A 24,049-nucleotide genomic window follows, 5' to 3' on the forward strand; every position below is an offset into this window, starting at 1 on the left:
TACCAGTTCTTTTCCATTTGCAGTGGAATTTTTTAAAACCCCCTTTGATCAGTTAACTGGTAGTCTGTCTCAAAGCCTGTAATATAATCACCTACAGTTAGTTTTCCCCTCTGTTTTCCCAGAGAGCGATAGAGAGAGCAAGAGAGAGAGAGAGAGAGAGAGAGAGTACTAAAGCCACAGTCCCTTTGGCTGCTGAAGCCCTGAGAGGTCTATTACAGTAATTACTATATCTCACCATGTGTCACAGTCAGGGAGCCAAAAAGTAAAATGCAGGGGAGTGTGAGAAAGGCTTTCAGTGTAGGGTGGTTTAGGTTATATGCATTCTCTAACCTACAACCGAAATGTAATGTGTTTGAGTGGCGGTGTACCGATTCTCAGAGGCGTACTGCAGTTTGTGTCAGGCTGCCAGCCCAGCCGTGGAACCTGCAGGACGTCAGCAACTCAGCCTCAAGCAGGAGAGGAAAGGGAGGGAGGGTAGATAAATAAGCCCATAAAGGATGCTTTGAGTCAGGCAGAGCGGTGGAGAGAAGAGGGGGCTCCGGTCAAACAGTCCCCATGCTTGTTGGAGGTTGCTGGCTGCATTGCAGAGAGATAGGGAGCTAGTTGGGGTGTCCAGGGAGGGGAGGGGGAAGAGGCGAGGAAAAAAAAAGGGGGGGGGGGTTAAAGGAGACAGAGGGGAGCTGTGGAGGAGAAACTCAGCAGTGTCGGTCTGCCAGCCAAGCTGGACAGTCTGACAGAGGAGGAGAGGAGGAGAAGGATTAGGCTCTGCTGCAAACAGGGGATGCAGAGACGAGGTTGATACTGCAGCACAGGACAAAGGAAGGGGGGGGGGGTTATTCGTTGCAGGTGGCAGAGAAGAAATCAGACTTCAGCGCTAGGCCAAGATCGTGCTCTTCAGTTTGGCCCGAGATCTTCACCTTCACCATCACTTTGGCCCCATGCTCATGATGGAAATCAGGAGCCAGGATGGAGAGCACCAGGGGCAGAGACCAGACAAGCTACTGCTCCCAACCTGTAATCTGCAGACGTAAGACTACACCAGCATCAGCTGCTGGCTGAGCACCTTCTATCACAATCTCAGCTGGGGGGCTTCATGCCCTGGGACAGTCCTGGGAGATAGAGGGAGGAGGAGGTGGTGGTGGTGGAGGAGGAGGAGGAGCAGGCAGCGGGGAGGCTGGCTCAGAGAAGTGGAGGAGGGTGGTGGTAGTGTAAACTGCCTGCTGTATTTTTGGATGTGGGATCTCCTGAATTAAGCGAGCAAACTGGAATAAAGATGTAGTGTGAGCTAGTGGAAGGAGGGGTACAGAACAAGGAGAGTGCTGTGCTGAGGAGAGGGCTGGACGTCCCAGCTCAACGGACGGACCAGACGGACGGAGATCTGGGGGGAGTCCTGAGGGGGAGACAAAGACGGAGGGTCCACTGGATCAGGAAGGTAAGGGGTTTAATAATGTGTTTTGCACGAACAGACTATGTCCTTATGATGAAAATGACCCCCAATAGGACAGAAGGATAAGACAAATTTGTCTTTTGGTGGTCCTCACTTCTATTAAGAGCTAGTTTAGCATTTAAACTTGGGTTTAGAATTAGAAGATTTGATTAGATTAGCTATAAGGTTTGGACTAATACTTCAGGTTTAGCAGGTAGATGTAAAGGTTTGGGAAAAGACTAAGAGAATGAATGAAAGCACTTACAAGTGAGATCAAACATGGACATAAACTGAATGAAAAGTTTGAGAAAATGTGGAATAAGCAACATTAAAGCTTAGTAAGAAAATGCAGGACAAAGACTTGAGTGTGTTCTGGCTTGTGTGGTGAATGTGTTTGCAATGTGTGGTAGAGAAAATATTTTTTCTGCCTGACATTGAGTGTTTGCCTGTGTGTCAGTGAGTTGGTCAACTTGAACAGGACTAAAGATATTCTAGAACTGATGCTCATTTCTGATTTAATTGCTGGGGGAAGTTGTAAACGTACTTAGTAATAGCTAATGAAGATGTGTGTTTTTGCCTACTGCCTATGTATTTAGGCTACAGTCTCACTGTGTTTGTGTTACCTTCTGGCATTTACACATGCTGCTTTTTCCCTCTGTGGAGGCAGACAGCGACCGTTAGGAAACAATTGACAGGAACGCCTTAGAGCAGCTGTTTGGAGGATTCTGTCGTCTCTAAAGAAAATGCTGGCCTGTTTGATTTTCCATGGCATCACTGCCATGCTGGACCTGCCTGGTCTGGTTGCCTTTCACACAAAGCCTGCTGGTATTTCACAGGCTACTTGTGAGACCTCAGGTGAAGTAGATATACTATCCACAAGCACTCTGATTCGGTCAAAAAAGTGGATAAGTGATAAGTTGATGGGTTTCATAAAAAAAGTAACCACTAGAAACAAGAGTAAAGCAACAGTATGTAATTTTTAACAGAAGAAATAACATATTCTTCCTCTTACAAATGTAAAGTTTAATTCACAACCACTAAAACACACCCTTGCTCATTTCAACACACTTAGGGATTTTGCTGCTACAGTCTTACTTGGTCTGGTATGACTAGTAACTTGTGGTGGCTAATGTTAGCTAATGTTAGCAAACTTAAGACGGTAGCTTTGCTGGGTCACCCATTGGTTTGTGGACTGTCATTTTAAAGCCTTGAGTTTGGCAATATGGATGTCGCCATCTTGTTTTCTTTAAACCGGACGCGACGATTTTTGATGAGAGGGTGGAGCTGGGGAGGATGATGCGTCCAAGTCAGTGTTGTTTATGGTTACAATGGCGCTGTGCTAAGCTAAACGCTAAAGAGGGAAAGTTGCCAATTTTCAACCCTTCTGAGCAAGTCAACCAGTTGAGTTTTACCGATGGGTGAATTCGGATTTCTGGATATAAGCATATACGGCAGTAACCTACAGAAAATCAGCAGACTTTCCCTCAAGTTACCAGCCAACGCTAGTGCTAGCTAGCTACCTTGTTGGAGACCTGTTTAGGCGACCAAAATGTTCCAATCATCTTTGATGAAGTGAAAACACACAGTGAGAGGATCACTCACACCCAAAAACAAGTTCAGGTCTATTCTGACACACATTTTGTACACAGTGCCATGGTTAGCAATGCTAAGCCTCCATTCTGATTGACAGGTTGGCGTGTAGCCACGCCTCTAAAGCATCCCCTGCTTTATCGTCAATTTTAAAATAAATGGGACCATAATTTACAAGATGAACATCATGTTGTATTAAAGCTTGAAGCTAGCAATTCAGACCATAAATACATAATGGCAGGTTTAAGGCACTTCCGCATTTGCTTTTCTCTCAGACCCGGAAGCTTCATCCTTTATTTTTACAGTCTATGGGAAAAGCTAAAGAGCCATGTGTTTTCCTCAGGAGTAAGTAGAGACTAAAACAGAGCTAAAAGAAGAGTAGGCTAAATGTCAGACTCACATTTGTCAGTTGGAAACAAACAGAACTCCATATTCAATCAATCTTGCACCGCGTCTTCTAGATTTGTAAACAGGCAATAGTTTGCTAACACATTAACCATATAAACTTAACAAGGCCATAATGTGTCAAATGTGTGGAATTTTCATAGATAGTCAAATTAATGGACACAGCGAAATCATAGACTTCGACGGAGACCAGTGAAGTCTATTAGAAGCACTATTCCGGTGATGGCTGAGCGTACTGCGTAGCCTCAAACTGAGCTTGACGACGTAGATGTCACGTAAGCAACCTGTCTGAAAGTTGTAAGTCTTCTGGTAGCTGTGCCAAGAGAAATCTAAATGTTACTTCATATGAATTCACTGGCAACATACAGAAGTATTTCCAATCCATCAAAACGATGTTTGCTGGCAGCTGTTGCTGAAATAATTTGTTCCGATGCTTTCATGGACTCTCTATGGGCTTCTCCTTTGATTGTATGCCTCCACGTCCCCCCCGATTGCCTGCGAACTTCTCCTGACAATACGGTAATTTCTCTACTATGCGACAGAAAGTCGCGTGGTTATGACTCAATCGTTAGCCTATTTTTACAAAAACGGCTGCTACGGGGTCATAACGTGAGATACAAGGTAATGGAGCCTTTTATACATTGTTGTGTTTCTTTAGAAATAAACAATGGATAAATAGATTCTTTAAACGCTTCAGATGTAAAGTTATTCGCTGTCAAAGTGACGCCAAAATGAATGGCAGTCAATGGAATGCTAGCGGCAGGTGATGGCTTGTTAGCCTTACCCCAGATTTCCACTGAATGCAGAACGTCTGCGGACCGGCTCTGCTGCGGAACGGCTCCGTGCTCCGCCGTCCGTCAATACCCACCATGTCCGGATTTGTTGCGGCATGGCTGCGGCCATGACTGATAGCTGAAGTCACGAGGACCCGCTAGATCTTGCGAATTCACGTAGAATAGAACCACAAAACCAACAACAGTTTGTTTCCATCGTAGAGGGGAAACAACTCTGTGCTGTGTTTTCAAGGTGTAGTGCAGGGAAATATGATCCGCCGTGAGCACGGTGTATTTTATTTTGAAAATGAACCAGTTTTTTATTTTGTTTCTGTGCTCGACTTCCTGTCCCGCACTATCTGCCATCTGCTGAATTGCTGCGGAGCTCTCCAGCGTCCGGCAAAAATAGAAGCTCTGCGTATCTGCTCCGGAGGGCTGCGGACCGCCGGAGCTGTGCCAGAGTCGGAACGCAGCCGTTCTGCAGTCAGTGGAAATACACACATTGACTTTAATGGAAACCTAATGACCCCGCAGCCGTTCCGGAGCGGATCCGCAGCCGTTACGCATCCAGTGGAAATTGGGGGTTAGAAACTCCCCATAGGAGGTATGCTTTCCGGATGCTCCTTGTGAATTTTAGCTTGTCCAAGAGAATCATGGGAAATAAAAGACAATTTAGTCTAGTTTTATCCTGTAATTACCACTTGTGGCAACAGGGGCCGCTGTTCAGCAAAGTTTACATAGTCTCGCGAGAGATGGCCTTATTCATTACACTCCTAATACAAAACATTTCTGGAGCTCCTTGGTAGCGGAATGGTTACAGTGCATGCCACATAACCCCGCCACCTCCCCCCTTGATTCAACTCCCTCTCCATTTGCTGTCTGCCTCTTCACTTTCAAGCTGTCCAATGAAGGTGAAAAGTACAAAGGTAAATATGGTGCAAAATGTGAGAGTTCGTAGATGTGATGTGAGCACTTATAGAGTATGATGTGAGAACTTGTACAACTAAAATTTAACTCGTAGATGTGATGTGAGCTCATGTAGAATATGATGTGAGAACTTGCAGTAAAAAAATCTGTGCTGCAAATGTACTCGTATTCATTTTTTTTCAATTGATTCACTTTTCCAGTACAACCACAACTCAGTGATCACAGCCTCTCGAATCGGTCTCTGCAACCTCACAAGTGTGCTCTATCGCACCACATAGTGACAAATCCGCGCACCTAGCCTTTTGCTACAATTCTTGCGATACATTTGGTGCAAAACAAACTTGCACTTGAAGCTGTGAAGAAGTGAGAGAGCAGAGTGAATGAATGAAATGACGACTTTGTGATCTTGGATAGCTTTTCTAGCAAACATGAATACTAATCTGGATCTGGATGTAGTTGAACCACATGTACTCATTACATTACATTATATTACAGAACATAACGGTTTTGGTCACCTGTATACAGAGAGGTGCATAGGGGAATATGTGAAAAGGTGAATTGAATTTTGGGGAAATGTATACAAAATGGCACAGCGTTTACGGTATATTTTCACTCCAATAGAAATATGGTTGAGTGAGCTGCTCTCATTAACCTAATTTCCAGCCAAAAAGCTCTTATAAACTGTGCACAACCTGCTCAGCACCAAACAGACACAGTTAGAGACTAGCTGGTGAACATAGTGGAGCATTTAGTAGCTGAAGAGCCAGGTATTTTTTTTAACATCATAAGGGGGATAAAACAAACAAACACATGACTCTGCTGGATGTGTAAATGAGCAAGCTTGTTCCGCTGCCCCCAAGTGGCCAAAAAATGTCATTAATGGAGATTTAAATTTCATGAGTATACAACCAAAGAAGTTATTCTGTCCACGTAATACTAGAATGAAGCACAGCAAATATCCCAGGAAGACGAGGGTGCTTACATTAAGCCTGGCAGTACTGATACCAAGTGCTATCAAGTGAAAAACAACTGTCTGAAGTGTGCTTTTCTTTGAGTCTGACTGACACAACAGCTTGAAGTGGTGTAGTCTATGTGAAACGCAGGTATTCGCAATATACCCACTAAGAAAGCTCCAGGATTTCCATATACCCACTTAAAAATGCACAATGGCATGTAACAACATACTTTCCGTTATAATTCTGATATATATTTGAATTGTCATCAGTGTTGTTTTTCTTCGCATAGGCTAAATAAAGGTATTTCCACCATAAAATGGTGCATAAAAGTGTGTCAGAATGCAGGAAATGAAGTCTTTGATGCTCAAAATTTCCCTGGGGGAGAACACCCAGACCCTGCCTCTAAGGTCTGCCTCTTTAACTTTGCCCTCCACTTTGCCATATCCGACTGAACATGTACTTTATTGTAAATTAGTATTGATATATAGGGACCTAATGAATGCATGTTACTGTCTAGTGTGTCATCTCTGTTTCCTTCATGTCATATTTCCTAACTTCCCGCCGTCCTTCTCTTGCTCCACCCAACACTCTTTTTCCCAAACATATTCCCCTCCCTTCTTCCGTCTCCCTCAGTTGGGTAAAAGTCCCTGTCCCGAAGCCAAAACCATCCCTCTGTTAACACCTCCCCACCTCCTCACCTGGACTCCCAGCTCATTGAGTCAGATGGCCTGAATGCAGGAAATCCCTCCCGTGTGGCACTGCCACTCCTTGGATACAACTGAGAATATTACTACTGATTTAGTTAATATGATCTATACATGGAAATGTTGATTAGTTTTGGAATTACTTTTCTTGTTTTTACCTGCATCTTTACCTAATGTTCTTAATTTGGACATTTGGAATTATCTGCATCCTGGATCGTTTGTAAAAATGATGACTTGGTGACCCTGGACAGCTTTTCTAGCAAACATGGATACTAATCTGGATCTGGACGTAGACTTGAGCCACATGTACGCAGGCTAGGTGAATGTGACCAGCATCACTAGAGAATCACTCCTAATATGTTACGTGGGTGAAAAGCCACAGCTTCAGGTTTTAGATACTACGATTTCTGCGAGGAGGACACGTCAGATATGTCGTTTTTTGCCAAGATTACTTCAGAAATGTGACTTTTTTCTCCAGAGGGATTGAATTCATACTGAAGATTATAAGGTGATGGCTTATTTTTTTTTTTATACCTTTCATCTTTCACAATCTTGATGATGTGTCATTTCATAGGGTTCGATTTCTGTGGATTTCTGTTCAAGTAGAAACTTGTCCTTAGATGATGCATTACTGTTACTCCCACTGTGATAACAAAAAAATGCATCTTTTCTGAACAGGCTGACTTGTGCCTCTAGACAGCTTTATCTACCAGTAATGAATTATGCTTCTGTGTGCTGTTCAGAGGAAAGCAATTCAGACATCTTATGAATGATAAGCCTTTAATTTAGCTTTTATTGGATACTGAAAGGTGGTCAATACATTTCCCACAAATAATGGCATGGCATGTTTTAACTTTTTATTTCATTGTGGTACATGGCAATCACCAGTAATATTTGAACATCCTACACTCATCCCATAAAACACCAAGTTGCTACAGTCAGGATAGCCCAGCAGAGGCCTGTACTACGAATCAAGATGTCCTGGATTTTTTTCAGTTACCCGGCTTCAGTAACCCTAACAACCGCGTTCCTGCATAACCTGTGTCACGACAGTGGTTATAAACTAGTTCAATCAACCCAGGGTTTCCCAATCCAGCGGCGCGCGCGTTCACATAAAAGAGGTGGTGTTTGCACAGCACGACCAATCACAAACCTCTACCAGAGCCGCATATTTTATATAAGAAGAGCAAATTATAATTCTACATAAATATGAAGAACAGACACGGTTTTACAGGCAAAATGCAATACAGTCGCTGCTTCCTAAAACAGGAGGAAAGCTGGCAAAAAATAGCCGACGCTGTAGATGCGTAAATCACAACACTTATCAATATCACTTCCCCATCAGTCAGGCACAAGATCTGACCATGATTACATTTGTGCTTTCCATAAACTGCCGTTGCTTTAGGCTATTATTTCAGTTGCAACCCTGGCAGTGGGAAGCGATCGTGAGAGCAAATAAAAAATACAAAAACACAATTCAAACCGATGTGCGCATTGGCAACACACGGCTCAACACGCCGATAAATAGTCTATATGTAATTCCCTCTGCTGAAAATCTATATCTTTCATAAAAATACCCATCAGGGAATGTTAACGGGGTTGTCGGTCTCTAAATGTTTTAACTTTTCTGAGCGCACCTCTCTCCGCGCACCGAGCTCCACCGGATCTTCTAAGAATGGTGACGCTGTAATCAATCGAGTATTGATTGGTCGATAGGTGGTGCTTTTACACCGGTTGATTTCTAATCCAACATAACCTGCTCCCGACCAGGTTAGGTGTTCAGCATAAATTACCACGGTGATTGAACCCGGTAACAATCGCCTTTCAAATGGTGCCCCATTTGTAAGGAACATGCAGTTGTGGGATGAGCGAAGAATCATACACAGCCACAACAGCCTGGCACCTCCTCATCATGCTGGTCACCAGCCTGGTCACACACGGCTGTGGGATGGCATCCCATTCTTCAACCAGCATTTGCTGCAAGTCGTGGTTGTGTTGGTCACTCTGGCATGAACAGCACGCCCAAGCTGATCCCACAAGTGTTCAATGGGGTTGAGGTCAGGACTGCTGGCAGGCCATTCCATCCTCTCCACTCCCAAATTCTAGAGGTAGTCTCTGATAAACCCCGCTCTGTGGTGGCGAGCTTTGTCATCTTGGAGGATAGAGTTCGGTCCCAGACTGTGGAGATATGGGATTGCCACTGGTTGCAGAATCTCATCTCTATATCTCTCTGCATTGAGATTGCCTCCAATGATGACAAGCCTCATTTTTCCAGTGAGGGAGATGCCGCCCCACACCATCACACTACCTCCACCAAAAGGTGTTACTCTATCGGTGCAGCAATCAGCATAGCGTTCTCCGCGTCTTCTCCACACTTTGACCCTATGATCCAACTGCCAAAGGCAGAATCATCCAATCCACCAAACACCAAACGAGTCAATGGCAGAATAAGCTGTTTGGCATTGGCAGAGAAGATTTGGCAAATTTTTCAGGGGCGCAACCCACATACTCAGCGCTGCTGCTCATCCCACAAATGCATGTTCCTTACAAATGGGGCACCATTTGAAAGGGAACTAAACAGGCCTTCCAACGGTATAATATTTATTGCCAAAAAGCATTGTTACCACAGAGAAATAATCTACCAAACACAAATGTCCTTACTTTTTGTGCTAAGTTTAAAAACGTCGGAATTTCCGGCGGAAACGTCGTGGATATAGACTAGCAATTCTGTGATATAGTCGAGAGACAGACCATGACGAGTTTTGAAAGTGATCAGTAAAATCTTAACATCAATTCTTAAATGGACAGGGAGCCAGTGAAGTGAAGCTAGGATTGGAGTGATGTGATGTTGTCTGTTACAACCGGTGAGACCAGCTGGAGGGGGGAGAGTGATTTCTGGATAATGCCAATGACAATGCTGACAACACAATGAGAAAGAAAATCTTTTGTATGTTTTCCAAAACCCCTATTTACAAAATTACCCTTTCTGTCAGTACCTGAATGTCACATTGACAGTTTCTCCTGCATCTCCCATGCAGAGTGTAGATCTGTGAATACAAGTGTGATTCAGTGCCAGGATGTAAATCTATACATCCACTCAGAGAGGCAGATAAATCTGTCCGTGCTGGTGTGTCCCACAGAGCTGAATGTATTAATATAACTATCAGTCTGTCTCTCCTGTGTTGGCTTGGTCAGGTGTGGGGAGGAGGGGGGGTTGGGGGGGCGTGGGAGGAGAGAGGTGGGGGGGGAGAAGGGCAGGAGGTAATTTCATGAATGAAAGGACAGAATTGTTCCTCCGTTTCAACTGGTCCCACACACTGGCCAAACCCAGGCTGGCCTTTAATTAAAGCTAATAACCCAGAGAGAGGGGAAGAAGGGAGCCCCCAAGGGGCTAATGGGAGGAGGGGCGAGGGGAGACGAAGATGAAGGAGGGGAGAACAGATGGGCAGGTGGTGTTCAACTGTAAGTTCTTTCACTTAAAGTGATTCAAGCCAGATACACTATGATACTCTCTGACAAGGTGCTTTCTGTGATAATATGTGCTTGCATAGAGATGGTAAAAAAATAAGAAGAATATACTTTTATTAATCTCCAAAGGGAAATTACATTTGATATTCTGTTTTTTACATATTACACACAAGCCTAAAATACGCACACATGCAGAAACAGGACCTATACATGCACAAATTGGAGGGATGTCAGAGTGAGTGGGCGGTCCATTAAAGGTGCCCTGAGCAATTGGGGGTTCGGTGCCTTGCTTAAGGCCCTGACACACCAACCTGATTATCGGCCGTTGGACAGTCTGGCGAGGTCAGTGACTCGAGTCTGTTCAGTGTGTTCCATGCCGTCGTTAGTCTGAGGAGCCGTCGGCCTTCCTTTGGGCCAATTTGACATGTTGAATCGGAAGGAGGACAGTCGGACTCAATGGCCAATCTGATTGGTGAAGTGCTAACCCGGAAATGACGAGCGGGATGAGCCTGACTAACGCCTCTCAAAATCTGACGAAAATCTTTTAAACTGACCTTTGTCGATCTGAAATGAAGACAGATTCAGCAACTGCATGGCCTATTTCTCGCTTAAAATGTTTTCAGAAACACGTTTCGCTGAACTATCTTCGTAAAATATGAGATCGTATTCCAAACGAGCCACCATTATGCTCCGTTGTAAAATCTGGGAGCAGCCAGACCCACGTGACACGTTCGTCCAATCAGCTGCCGGTTTTAAATTTTTGGGCGACAATACAGATTAGCGCCGCCTGCTGTTATGGAGATGTATTATGTATCACGCACTCGCAGAACGTACGCTCAAGTCGGCGTTGCTTCGGTGTATTCCGAGGCACTTTTTTTACCAACTTGGGAAGGCACCTTTTCTGCCAAAGGTCTGCCGTCGGGTTGGTGTGTCAGAGCCTTTAAGGGCACCTTGGCAGTGCCAGGTGAACTGACACAGCAGACTAAGCTACTGCCACGCACTAAGGCAGATGTGGAGCAGTAGTATCCATGCGAATAGTATTAATATTAATAACATTGGTAGTAAAGGTTCTAGTAGTGGTATTAGTAGCACTAATTTCTTTCCTTCATCCTAGTTGCACCAGTAATAACATTAGCAATAATAATAGCTGTAGAAGTAGTAGTAGGTTAGAGTTTTAGTATAGCAGCATAGTAGTAGTAGTTGTAAAGTAATAGCAGTAGTGGTGGTGGGTAGTATTACTAGAGTAGCAGGAGTAATAGTAAAGGGTAATATTTAGAATATGGTCCGCAATGTACAGTGTCATTCTTCTAAATTTACAGTGTACCAGTACAGTGGGTACTGACAAGGGAACAAGATGTGAAGTTAAGAAATAAGGGGGTAACAATCAAAGAACTTTAAAAATAATTTATACTGTAGGTATTTTTTTTAACTAACCGGTTACTATTACTATGGGATACAGTATGAACATATTGAGCAACAAAGCTGGTAGTTTGGGACGAGATAGGGTAATGTACAATAATATTAACTGGCTGTGATTTACCATTTGCAAACCATATAGTTCTTACTAAATAAGCACAGGGATCATTTGTGTTTTTACTTTGGAACAGAGGTCTAGGGAAAAGAGTATTGTAAGGAACATACTGTAGGCCTATAAACTAAAAGTTACTGATTGTATGATGTAAAGGTAAACTAGCTAAATGTATGGGACATAAGTAAGCCATTGATCGATACTTATGGGAGACGTCAGAAGCTTAAGGTGGTTCAGGTTAATGTGGATTGACACTGTTGTTACACAGGGTGATGTTCATTGTTGTTATGGAATACAGGAAGTAGAAATGTTTTTTTTATGATGAGGTTTTACAGTACAATACAGCTACAAACCTAACACCCAAGCAACTGTAGAAGATAATAAATGCTATGTCCTGTCCTGCACCAACATTACAGTCATTGAACATCTTTGATGAAAATTAAAATATGAAACAAAGATCTATTGGTCATGTTATAGTCTAGTTTGCATTTCTTTAAACCAATCACAATAGTCTTGGGCGGCGCTAAAATCTGGACTCAGCGAGGCTGGCTCTGCAAAATGACCTTGGGAAGGTACTTGTTTTGGTGGAACATCTGCACCCCGATAAAAGAAAACGCCACATACAATATTAAATGAAGTCAACTGTTTACACAATACAGTAAAGTGAGCTAATTAAATTAGCTGGATGCATGGTTAAACGTAATTTGCTCTTAGCAGTTTATCGCCCTGTGTAAACTTACTTCGGCCACAGCAATCTTGCCAATCGCTCCCAAAACGTCCCAGTTAGATAGTAAATGCCACAACGTTAAACATATTCTAACATAATCTTTACAATTATTCCCCAAAATAACCAAGTAAGCCTGCCTTGTTGCACAATCCAAATTTTCTTCAAAACTTGCCATTTTCTAGCTCGAAGTTTGTTGTTTCCCGAAATGAACAGAGTTTTGCAAGGTGAGGGACATTTGGTGGAACATCCGGCGGAACATCCGGCGATTATCCGGGAAATTAACCGTAGTTAATCCAGACTAGTCATGTCATAACTTTTAAATTTAGCACATTTCTTCTAATTTATCTTTAGACAATTTCAAATTACATCCAAAACTGAGCTCTATCTCTAGATTGTTAAACATAGTTACATTTTGAGTTCTCTTTAAACACTTAATAATAGAGTAGAGTAGTTTCCCATTAGTTCTAAAATAACTACAGTATACATTATGTTCAAGTTCCCAGATTGTTACAGCCTTGATTAGTACCTACTGTACTGGTACACTGTAATCTGACAAAACTGGAAAAATGTAACTGTACATTGTGGGCTGTGATCTAAAGCATTACCTAGTGGTCTAATAGCAGCACTCACAGCATTAGTAGTACTACTACTGTTGTAGTACAACAAAAGTAGAAGTAAAAGGTGGGTTTAGTAGTAGTCCTAGTATCAGCAGGAGGTGGGCAGTAGTGGTCAGGGGCGCAGCGAGGGGGTGGCTTCTGGGGCTCCATGTCCGAATGTTTTCTCAAAAGCCTCGAATCTTTTAGGTTTTTAGAATAACTTCAACTTTGTGTCATTTTCCCCTCAGTCTCTCTGGCTGGAGCGGCAAATCAATGGGGAAAATATTGCCATTCATTCTATGAACTCTACTTAAAAAAGGTTTCAAGATCAGTAATGCTGTTTCTACCGTAACTATGTTATGTAACTTAAAATTAGAAACATCAGACAATTGTTTTGCCTCTTTTTAGGTGGCAGAAGGGAAAATGAGTCATCCTCAACATTTGTTGTGTTCTGGTTTCAGAATAATGAAGATGGGACGATGGAGAACAATTACATACAAAATAGCATGTAGGGCTCTAAAGAATGATTATTTTCCTTGACAGCTGTCATGTTTTTCCCATTTAATGTACAGATTTTTTGGCATTAAAAATAGTGCATATAGCTACTGTAAATGGAGCATGCCCATGGACACCCCCCACCCTCCCAGGTTTGGGCTGAATTGGAAATTGCACTTAGGTCAACTTAGGGAGTTGAGGAGTTACAAGCTCTCTCTCTCAGAGCCTTCAGTAAGACTTGAGTCCACTCTGTGGCTCACCTGACATATGTTGATACTCACCCTTTCATTTACTGAATAATATGTACCGTATATGCATTTAAGAAGCCAATGATGTGGCATTGTTATAAATGTCTTCTGGTGAAAGCCAATTCAAACACAGTTTTTCAATTTTATTTTTCTCTTTCCCTGCCCACCTTGTGTCTTCTCTTTTTTCCCCTCACTTTCACCCTTTCTATGACATAAACTCTTTGACCTCCTTCTCGTTTCCCCTCTAACGCTCTATTCCTACCTCATCTTCACTCCACAAATCCCTCAACCTCTCCCTGAACATGTTTTCTCTTACTTTTCGATCCTTGCCATGACATCTGTTGGGGTCCCCACTACCTCCCATTCTCCTCCACCTCCAGATGCCCTCTCGCTGCAGGAATGCGCTGAACATCGTGGTCACCACCCTTTTTGCTGCGGTGGTCCTCTTCACCATCCTGCTGGCCTATGTCACAGGTTAACTTGTCAATTTCAATGATATACGGAGAGAAACATACATGAGAATCAAAACAAGTGATAGTCAAGCTCTTTATTGTTGTTTTTCAAACTTGTCTCCACTGTGTTTATTTGTTATAAAGGCTACCAGTTCATCCACACTGAGCAGCACCACCTCTCCTTTGGCCTCTATGGTGCCTTCCTCTCCCTCCATCTCTTCCTCCAGAGCCTTTTCGCCTTCCTGGAGCATCGGCGGATGAGGAGCCCCGCCCGGCCACAGCACCTCCGTCGCTCCGTGGCTCTCTGCATCGCCGCCTACCAGGAGGATCCAGACTACTTGAGGAAGTGCCTGCGCAGTGTCCGCCGAATCTCCTTCCCTGGCCTGAAGGTGGTGCTAGTAGTGGACGGGAACCGGCCCGAGGACCGCTACATGATTGACATTTTCCAGGAGGTGATGGGCGGGGCTGACCAGGCTGGCAGTATGGTGTGGAAGGGAAACTACCATAGTGATGGGAGTAGAGGAGGTGTCAGAGGCGGAGGGAGGAGCACAGTGCACATGGAGGAGGCAGCACGAGTGGCTCGGCTGGTCAGAGGCTGCCGCTACTCCTGTATCATGCAGGAGTGGGGAGGGAAAAGAGAGGTGATGTACACTGCCTTTAAAGCACTGGGGGACAGTGTGGATTATGTGCAGGTAAGGGCCACAGACACAGAAAATAGAATGCATGTACCACTGAATGAGTCAACAAGTCCTACAAACCATTCTGACGATATGAGTCAATTATATACGGAAGAGAATTAGGGCCGCATATGAACAAATGTATTGAGTTCTGAGAATTCTGACTTTTTGGAAGAAGAAAAATTGAAAAGAAGAAGAATTTGACTTTTCAGAATTCTGTAATTAAAGTCAGAACTCTGAGAAAAAAGGGAGAATTCTGACTTGAAATCTCAGAATTCTGAGATTAAAGTCAGAATTCTGACTTTAAACTCATAACTCAAATACATTTTTCACATGTGGCCCTAATCCTCTTTCGTAATTATACCATCTAATACCACCCCCCGGAGTGTTTTTTTTGTCCTTATATCTAAACCAGAGAACATCGGTCACGGTTTTGATCTAAACGGTCGTGGTTTTAAACACGTCGTTAACGTTATGAAACGGTCACAGTTTGGTTATGTTTAGGCACATAAAGTACTTTGTTAGGTTTAGGCACCAACACTAATTAGTTAAGTTCAAAGAAAGATTGTGGCTTGGATTAAAATCAGCAGTTACTTCACTTCCGGGTACGCATGTGGCGTTGAACGTGACGTGACTCCGTATTGTTTCCGTAAAGTAAAAAAACAACAACTCAAAGTTTACTTTTAGATTTAAAAGGGACACGGACCTCGGTCTCCTGAAGAAAATCCTGTCCTTTGTCACATTACTTTCTGCTTTACTCCTGTCATAATTACTACAGCCGCTGGAGGGCGCTGCCACTATAAATGTAAAGATTTGTCGTAATTGCTGCCTGAACAAACAACCTATGGGAGCGTTTTTCGGGGGAGGACAGTCTTGAAAGTGTACATAAAAGGATTGGACGATGTCAAAAATATTTCAGATGTAGACGCTGAAGTTTATTTAAAATAATAGTTAGGGCCACTTCACTAATTTTACACATTACAATAAAATCTGTGTACTCACCATGAGGGGTACTACTTAGCCTGTGACAACAGTTATATAATGTCTTGTGTCTTGTGTGATTCTGGAGGAAATCTGTGAAGGCTGAAAATATAACCCTGATGATCACCAGGGTTAACTTGGCTTGGGCATGAGACTTTATATTTTTAACGGTTTGTGTTACAAACTGGATCCGTGGAGTTTGACAGAGTGCATCCCAGACAGGGAGGGTCCAATGAAAAGATAATATCCGTTGCATTATGAGAAATCCAGTGTTTTTGGAGAATAACCCATGATAGAAAAAGTCAGCATATCTTGACTTTTGCAGCTTCAATTTTTTAATCTGCCTCACGCGAGTCCCTCAACTTAATTGCTAAACTCAAAGTACAGGTGAGGCTGATGGGAATGTCATTAGCTTTGCAAGTATTTAGTCATAAACCCAGGTCAAAAACTGAGTGCTTCAGATGTTCCTTTGTGCCCACTGCCATCAGACTATACAACTGCAGTGGAGACCACAGACAGACACAGTCATCAGTCTGAACAGTAGCTTAGGCTGAGGGATACGATGTGCCCGATGGACAATAACATGCTTCACAAAGTTGTTATGTCTATAAGACGTTTTTCCAAAAACTTAATACATTGTACATCGTGTTCAGAGCCTCGGTATTCCAAAAATGACCATTCTCTTATTTAATGCATGTTGTGAGTTCACAAGTGTTTAAAATGTCCGTTCCAGGAAGTCGAAATGGTTGCTGATTCTATATATTCTAATATCTTTTCAGATTTTTCCCACATAGGTAGAAATTCCTCCTCTGTTGCAGGTCAGATCAATTCAGACTTTTTTAAGGACACAACTCATGGGGGGTCCATAGCACAATAAAATACAATGACAACGACAAAGAAGAAAAGAGGAAAAGACATATATAATAAAATAAATAAATAAAAGAAATCCACACAAGACATTCCACAATGATCATACATTTACATACAGACTGGAATGCCAATGTTTCACATTCTAGACGAAGACCTGACGGAGCTCAGTTCAGGGTAAGTTAAAGGTATAATATGTAGTAAGTATTGCTTACTGTTTGCAAACATACAGCGTTCAAAGTTGGCCACTCCTCTCCGGCTCAGAACCAGAGAGAGAGAGAGAGAGAGAGAGAGAGAGAGAGAGAGAGAGAGAGAGAGAGAGAGAGAGAGCAGCGGTAATCGAGTAAGCTAGAGAATGAATGAAGAGAGGGAGTGCTGAATTAAGCAGTGAATCAGAGGAATAAAACGTTATATTCCGATTGTTTTATACTAAAGAACAAATAAACACACCCACGCCTCCGGACGGGAAGGTGCCACAATGCCGGATTGTTATGTGAATGCAGGTCTTCATCCTGTCTGTGTATCGGTTAAGTTTGTACGACTGTATGAGACGCTGAGGGGCATGCCAAAGCGGCGGTTGGGAATGAGAATGGGCTGCACACTGTGCACGCTTTTATTGGCTGGGGGTTACACACCCACTTGGGGCCCAAAGGCTCCTTGTTGACACCCATAAACATCCTGCACACAGAAAAGTAAGAAGAAAAGAGAATAGAGGCAGAGGGCAGAGTCTATGCAGGTACAGACACCACCACATACTTCTAGTGGGTCATAAGTGATGATTGAGAGGGATTACTTGTGTATTAGTCTATACATTGTTTTTTTTAGGACAATGCAGCATAATATACCGTTAAGGCTGAAATAATACCATTTACAGAATCAGATAACCTACACATACATCTACATATAAGATATATATTGCAGCTGAGCAGGTGGCTACACTAAAATTAACAAACATTTGTTGCAATTCATCTTGAGGGGAACATGAATGTCTAAACCAAATATCATGGCAATTTATCCAATAGTTGTTGAGACATTTAATTTAAATCTACATATGTGAACCTCATGGTGGTGCTAGAGGAAAAGTCAGGGAATACATTCAATGTCAGTAGGAAACAACATCTGGGAATCTTGAACGTCTCTATCCAATTTTGTGCCAATCCATCAAGTAGATGTTAAGATATTTCACAGTAAGTAAAGACTTTGACCTGCTGGTGGCACTAGATGAAAAGAGGGTCACCAAAGTCATTGGGATACATCCTCTGAGGACCATGCATGTCTGTACAAAGTTCATGGCATCCATCCTGTAATTGCTGAGATTTCAGTCTGGACCCAAGTGGTGGACGGACCGACATACAGACGTGCTCAAGACACTGCGGGGTCAACTAAGCATGGCTAAAAAGCACCCAAATTATTATTTTTCACATTCAGTGTTCTTCCAAAATGGTTATATAATCAAAAAAACTGAAAGAATTAAGGAACACCCACTCTCAAATTTAAGACCTGTAAACTGTGTAGAAAGAAAGAATCAACACAATTAGCTGCCCCATGTTTTGATTAGGTTAGACCATCTTTTCAAATTATTGGACCATGTTGTGGTATTGTCCTAATAAAAGCTAAAATCACAAATTTGCCTCAGGGGGCTTTTAAATATGTACAGCAAACGATACCCTCTGTAATTTTTAAGTTTTTAACTGCTGCTAATAAAGAATCAATCCTTTTTCATTGTTCTGCTTAGCTACTGCAGTGACTTTAGAGTATTGTTATCTTCCAGAAAGTTTTCTTATATTGAGTTAACAGCAGATTTTGGCAGCAGGCCCAACATGAAAACATTTCCATTGAACACCAATGCAACTGTAAACATAGGGAGAGTGTGTGTAGCAGTAGCCAAAAATAATCACGTTACACAAAGCCATCAATGGAGGACCATTTATATTCATCTGCACACTCCAACCAGATATCATTTAAGTCGGCTGTATTACTGGTGCTATGGATATCTGCCCTGCTTCTGTGCTGGCGCATACTGATGTCAAATTTCTCCTGAATGAAACAGATTTAAAACTGAACATTGTTTGCATGCTGTGAATGCTAATAGTGTGTTTGTAAGTCACACTTTTAATGCAGTATAAATGCCAGCAGCATTGAACTTTATTAGACAAGTGCTTAAGGTAACATAAGGTAAATGTGCATCTATGGATGCCTTTCCTTGCCTGTGTTGAGTCTCCACAGACAATCATAACCTTGAACAAAATTTGAAGGCTAATTCTAAATTTAAACCATACAGCCAATGGAAATCTTAAAACTACATTTTAAACTTCTGTGTCAACCCATTGAACATACAATAGCCAATTACGTCAACTGGAAATCCACATGGGAACTTATTTACTTATTTGCAATCCAAACCGATGGACTTGTGTCGAACAACCAAGACACTCTTCGTAGCCATTGCTGTGGGTCAAAGGTCATGTCCAGAGCTGACCCAGTCCTGTGCTTTTAGAATGAACCAGCTGTGATCTCTGTCAGCAGCCTCTCATTTCTCTAATGGATTTTACAACTCAGTTTTCTGCAACACCTGCAGAATTTTAATTTGACCTAAGGATGTTTATTGTTGAGTCTGTGTGTGACTCTCAGCATTTATTGTACACTCTGTGTTTGTTGTGTCCTTTTTCAGGTGTGTGACTCAGACACAGTTCTAGACCCAGCATGTACCATAGAAATGCTGAAGATCCTTGAGGAAGATCCGATGGTGGGAGGGGTCGGTGGAGACGTGCAGGTAAAATACAATATTTTTCAGTCATGAAAGTAAAGTCTATCAACGGAAATAAATTTACAGGATAAAGCCTGACATCAGGCTTTGTCCCTCACCTTCCGCTCTCTGTGTGTTGCCGTTCTCAAAATCCCTTTGTTACGGGAAACAACAACAAACTTCGAGCTAGCAAGCTACACGCTGAAAATGTTTTGAAGAAAACTTGAACCATGAAATAAGGCAGGCCTGCTTGGTTCTTTCGGGGAATGATTGTAAAGATTTACAAAGAATATGTTTACGGCTTTTACTATCTAACTGGGATGTTTTGGGACTGATGGGCAGCGATTGCTGTGGATGAAGTACACATGGCGATACACTGGTAAGAGCAAATTACGCTTAAACATGTATCCAGCTAATTTAAATAGCTCACATTACTGTATTATGTGAACAGTTTACTTAATTTAAAATTGTATGTGCCGCTTTTTTTGTGGGATGCAAATGTTCCACCAGAACAAGTTCTTTCCCAAGACCATTTTGCAGAGCCACCATTGCTGCTTCCGGAGCTTAGCGTCGGCAAGACGATTGTGATTGGTTTAAAGAAATTAAAAAAACCCTGAGCATTTTTATTTCTCCTATCCTAGAATGTATGTGTGGTGTAGCCAGACCTTACTCCACATCGCTATGGAGATAGGTCTGGCAATGCGAGACTATGAAAAGTACAATGAAGACCCAACACTAAAATGTTTAGTCAATAAAAGTCAACTTAGAAACTTCGGTTGCCAAATGAATTAAAAGCTCACCACAACATGCCGTGAAAGCACAATTAATCCTTAAGATCTCCTCTGTTGACTTCGTCTGACTAATCTCTTTACATTTTCCTGTCCTCCAGATCCTTAACAAGTACGACTCGTGGATCTCCTTTCTCAGTAGTGTGCGCTACTGGATGGCCTTCAACATTGAGCGGGCCTGTCAGTCCTACTTTGGATGCGTCCAGTGTATCAGCGGCCCTCTGGGAATGTATAAGAACTCTTTGCTCCAGTGCTTCCTAGAGCCCTGGTACCACCAGACCTTCCTAGGCTCCAAGTGCAGCTTCGGTGATGACCGCCACCTCACCAATCGGGTGCTCAGCTATGGCTACAAGACAAAATTCACAGCGCGATCGCAGTGCCAGACTGAGACACCAACCGAGTATTTGCGTTGGCTCAACCAGCAGACTCGATGGAGCAAGTCTTACTTCCGTGAGTGGCTCTACAATGCACTGTGGTTCCACAAGCACAGCCTTTGGATGACCTATGAGTCCGTGGTCACTGGCTTCTTCCCGTTCTTCTTGGTTGCCACAGTCATCCATCTCTTCTACCGTGGAAGGCTGTGGAACATCCTGCTCTTCTTATTGACGGTCCAACTGGTTGGAATGGTGAAAGCCACCTACGCCTGTTTTCTGCGTGGCAGCCTGGTCATGATCTTCATGTCACTCTACTCTCTGCTCTATATGTCCAGCTTGCTCCCTGCCAAAATATTTGCCCTACTCACCATCAACAAGGCTGGATGGGGCACCTCAGGCCGCAGGAAAATCGTGGTCAACTTAATTGGCGCTGTGCCTGTCACAGTGTGGGCTATGGTGCTGCTTGGCGGTGTGGCATATACAATCTACTGTGAAACACAGGAGCCATTTAGTGAGACAGAGAAAGCATTGTTGATAGCAGGGATGATACTCTACGCCTGCTACTGGCTCATTCTGCTGGTGCTCTACCTGGCAATCGTAGCCAAACGGTGTAACAAGAGGGAAGAGCAGTATCACCTGCCATATGCGGAGGCATAAACCTGCTACCAGAGACTGGTAGGACATTCACACAGACTTTCACTGCAGTATGACTCTAGCAATGTCTCTGACCCTGTGAACTGCTCAAGTGATGAGCTGTGATCCACAAACACACTCACATCTTCATCATTGGTGCTAAGAAGGTGTGAATCTGAAATCTGAGCAGCAGGAATCTAATCCAGTTGGAGGAAACTCAGAGATGACTGGATTCTCAGAGCTTTCCCAATTCTATCATGCTTAATGGTGCTTCATATTGAAAAACCAAACCAAATGGAACCGATCCAGTTTATAAAGTGTTCATACTCTTGTAATAGTGACATGCTCAGAAGAACATTAGGTAGTTTATGGGCACAAGTTAGCTGTGAACTGTGACCAAAGGATGTGGCACGGTGCTTTAAATCAATTTAAAGCAGAAACAGGGACAAAATGAGACTTAAAGACATAAAGGTCTTACTAATCTTACTGGTTGATCAGTTTTCGTGTCCTTAATTTTGAAAAAGACGAGATGGGATCAAATGTGATGGAACTGAGCTTTTATAATGAACAATAGATAAAATAGCAAGGCAACTCTCTCTAGTCTAAGCATCTCTATTTTAGATAAGTAGAGGGAACCTCGGATGGATTCAGAGATTGGAGTGTATCTGTAAGGTGTTCAAAGCACATTTTAGAAGTGGTACAATCGCCTACAGAGTCAATTGAAAGAACTGACCAGGCATGAATAGATGCAAATTTGATCTAGGCTTGAAAATGTGTTGACTTGAGCATAAAAATGTGCCTTGATCTCAGTGTTTTATGAAACAACTTTATAAAATACCGACATGGGAGAAAAAGAGAGAGACTGAAGGTAAAATAACTGAAAGAACTTGAGGGAGGTGAGTTAAGTGAGATTAGTCAGAGGTGACAAGCAAACACATACAGCCATTCCACACACACACAGTTTGTGCATGAGTTCCTAGCCAGTTACAGCTAATATCCGTACAGATGGTACAACTGTGTGAACAATAAACATGGACTGTTTTTGCAGTTTAAGCAGCAAAATTCATGTGAAAATGTGGTTTGTGTTGTGTCTCAACACACCATAAAGCATAGGTTAGGATACTAGTCTTAGTACATTTGTACAATACCCACATGCAATATATATTTTCAAAGAGTTATTGTACTGTAATCATTCCACTCCATACTAGCTGTGAATTGGTATCTTTTTAAACCCTAACATCACTTTCATTTTCCCAGCTCCGTGAATGCCATGCCTTTACACCCTTACTTTGCATTTTATGTATTTAAAAGAAATTGAGGAATTGTGGTTTGACAAGCATCCCTACAATTTGGAGGGATTTCCATTCGGCAGCTATAGCTTAGCCTAGGTGACTTTTCGCAGCTTCCCAACCTCAGCTGTGCGGTTCTCACAAAATCCAATGTTATGAGTACTTCCTAAATGTAGGCTTACCTACAGTATGTTACCTACCTTCTGCAAGCCAGCTAAATAAAAGAACATGTAAATAAAACACTTTGGAATAACTGGGAGCCACATTTCTCGTTAACAGAAGTTGCATTTCTCCTCCCTCTTCTGGTAGAGGCTAAGCACCCCCCCCCCCAAAACCACATCCCCTGTGTCAAACTACCATGTCCAATGACTAGTCTCTCCACTGAACACACAGAGAGCAAATTGATATTAACCCTCCATCAAACACACAGCGAGCAGCAACACAGCAAGCAAGCAAGCAAGCTGAATAAGGGTTTTCCAGTAAGAACATTGTGAAATTGTATTTCCACTTTGGGGGGTTGTATGAGGTAATTATCCATAGTCAGTGTATTACCAACAGTAGATGACGGTTAGCACACCACCATGTTTGGAGAAAGAGACAGGTGTACCGACATGGAAACTAAGCAATGTACTGCTGTGGAAAGAGACAGCAGCTAAATGTATTTTAGCTAACTTAAAGTGCTCATATTATGCACATTTTCAGGTTCATAATTGTATTTAGAGGTTGTACCAGAATAGGTTTACATGGTTTAATTTTCAAAAAACACCATATTATTGTTGTACTGCACATTGCTGCAGCTCCTCTTTTCACCCGGTGTGTTGAGGTCTCCGTTTTAGCTACAGAGTGAGACATTGCACTTCAGTTCAATCTTTGAGGGGCAAAGCGGCGGTCAGAAATGAGAATGGGCTGCACACCCTGACACCCTTAAATGTCCCAACTCACAAAAATAGAAAAAGGAAAATACAGGCAGGGGGCAGGATCTCTCTGGAAATCGATTGAGAGGCATTACTTTTGTATTAGTCTATGCATTGTTTTTGAGGAAAATCCTACATATTATACCATTAAGTGTATGCTATACACTGCTTTACCTTGCTGACAGTCCTTTTCTCAAATTTCCACAAGGTTCCCCCCCTCTCTCTTTTGGCCGTTCAGTCTCCCTCTGCAAAAGTTCTTCTTCTGTATACTCCGGTTCATAAAGGTATCCTCCAGCATTTTGTTGTTGCTGTCATAATGACTCATTTTTGTTTTCTTGTATTTGTTTATTCCATAAACCGCTGAAAGTCTGACCCAAACAGCTGATCTGCAGTTTAATACAGTGTGCGGCACAGTTTGCTCATGTAGGTATACACTATCGATTAGTACCTCATACAACCCCACTTCAAAAAAAGCCGGACTATTCTTT

At 42.6% G+C, this 24,049-nt stretch overlaps 1 protein-coding gene across 1 annotated transcript; it reads left to right on the plus strand.

Moving 5' to 3' along the window:
• Positions 1 to 692: 692 nt before the first annotated feature.
• has3 (hyaluronan synthase 3) lies at positions 693 to 23,153 on the plus strand. Its single transcript, XM_036003394.1, has 5 exons — positions 693 to 1,432; positions 14,224 to 14,317; positions 14,440 to 14,987; positions 19,489 to 19,590; positions 20,453 to 23,153. The coding sequence occupies exons 2-5, from the start codon at positions 14,224 to 14,226 to the stop codon at positions 21,380 to 21,382; spliced, it is 1,674 nt and encodes a 557-aa protein (XP_035859287.1). The 5' UTR covers positions 693 to 1,432; the 3' UTR covers positions 21,383 to 23,153.
• Positions 23,154 to 24,049: the final 896 nt, after the last annotated feature.

Source organism: Sander lucioperca, chromosome 7, assembly GCF_008315115.2.
Source record: "Sander lucioperca isolate FBNREF2018 chromosome 7, SLUC_FBN_1.2, whole genome shotgun sequence".
Taxonomy (NCBI): Eukaryota; Metazoa; Chordata; class Actinopteri; order Perciformes; family Percidae; genus Sander; species Sander lucioperca.

Coding starts and splice junctions, on each gene's coding strand:
- has3 (XM_036003394.1), top strand. CDS start 14,224: ATGCCCTCTCGCTGCAGGAATGCGCTGAACATCGTGGTCACCACCCTT. Junction 14,318..14,439: donor CCTGCTGGCCTATGTCACAG/GTTAACTTGTCA, acceptor TTTGTTATAAAG/GCTACCAGTTCATCCACACT. Junction 14,988..19,488: donor ACAGTGTGGATTATGTGCAG/GTAAGGGCCACA, acceptor GTCCTTTTTCAG/GTGTGTGACTCAGACACAGT.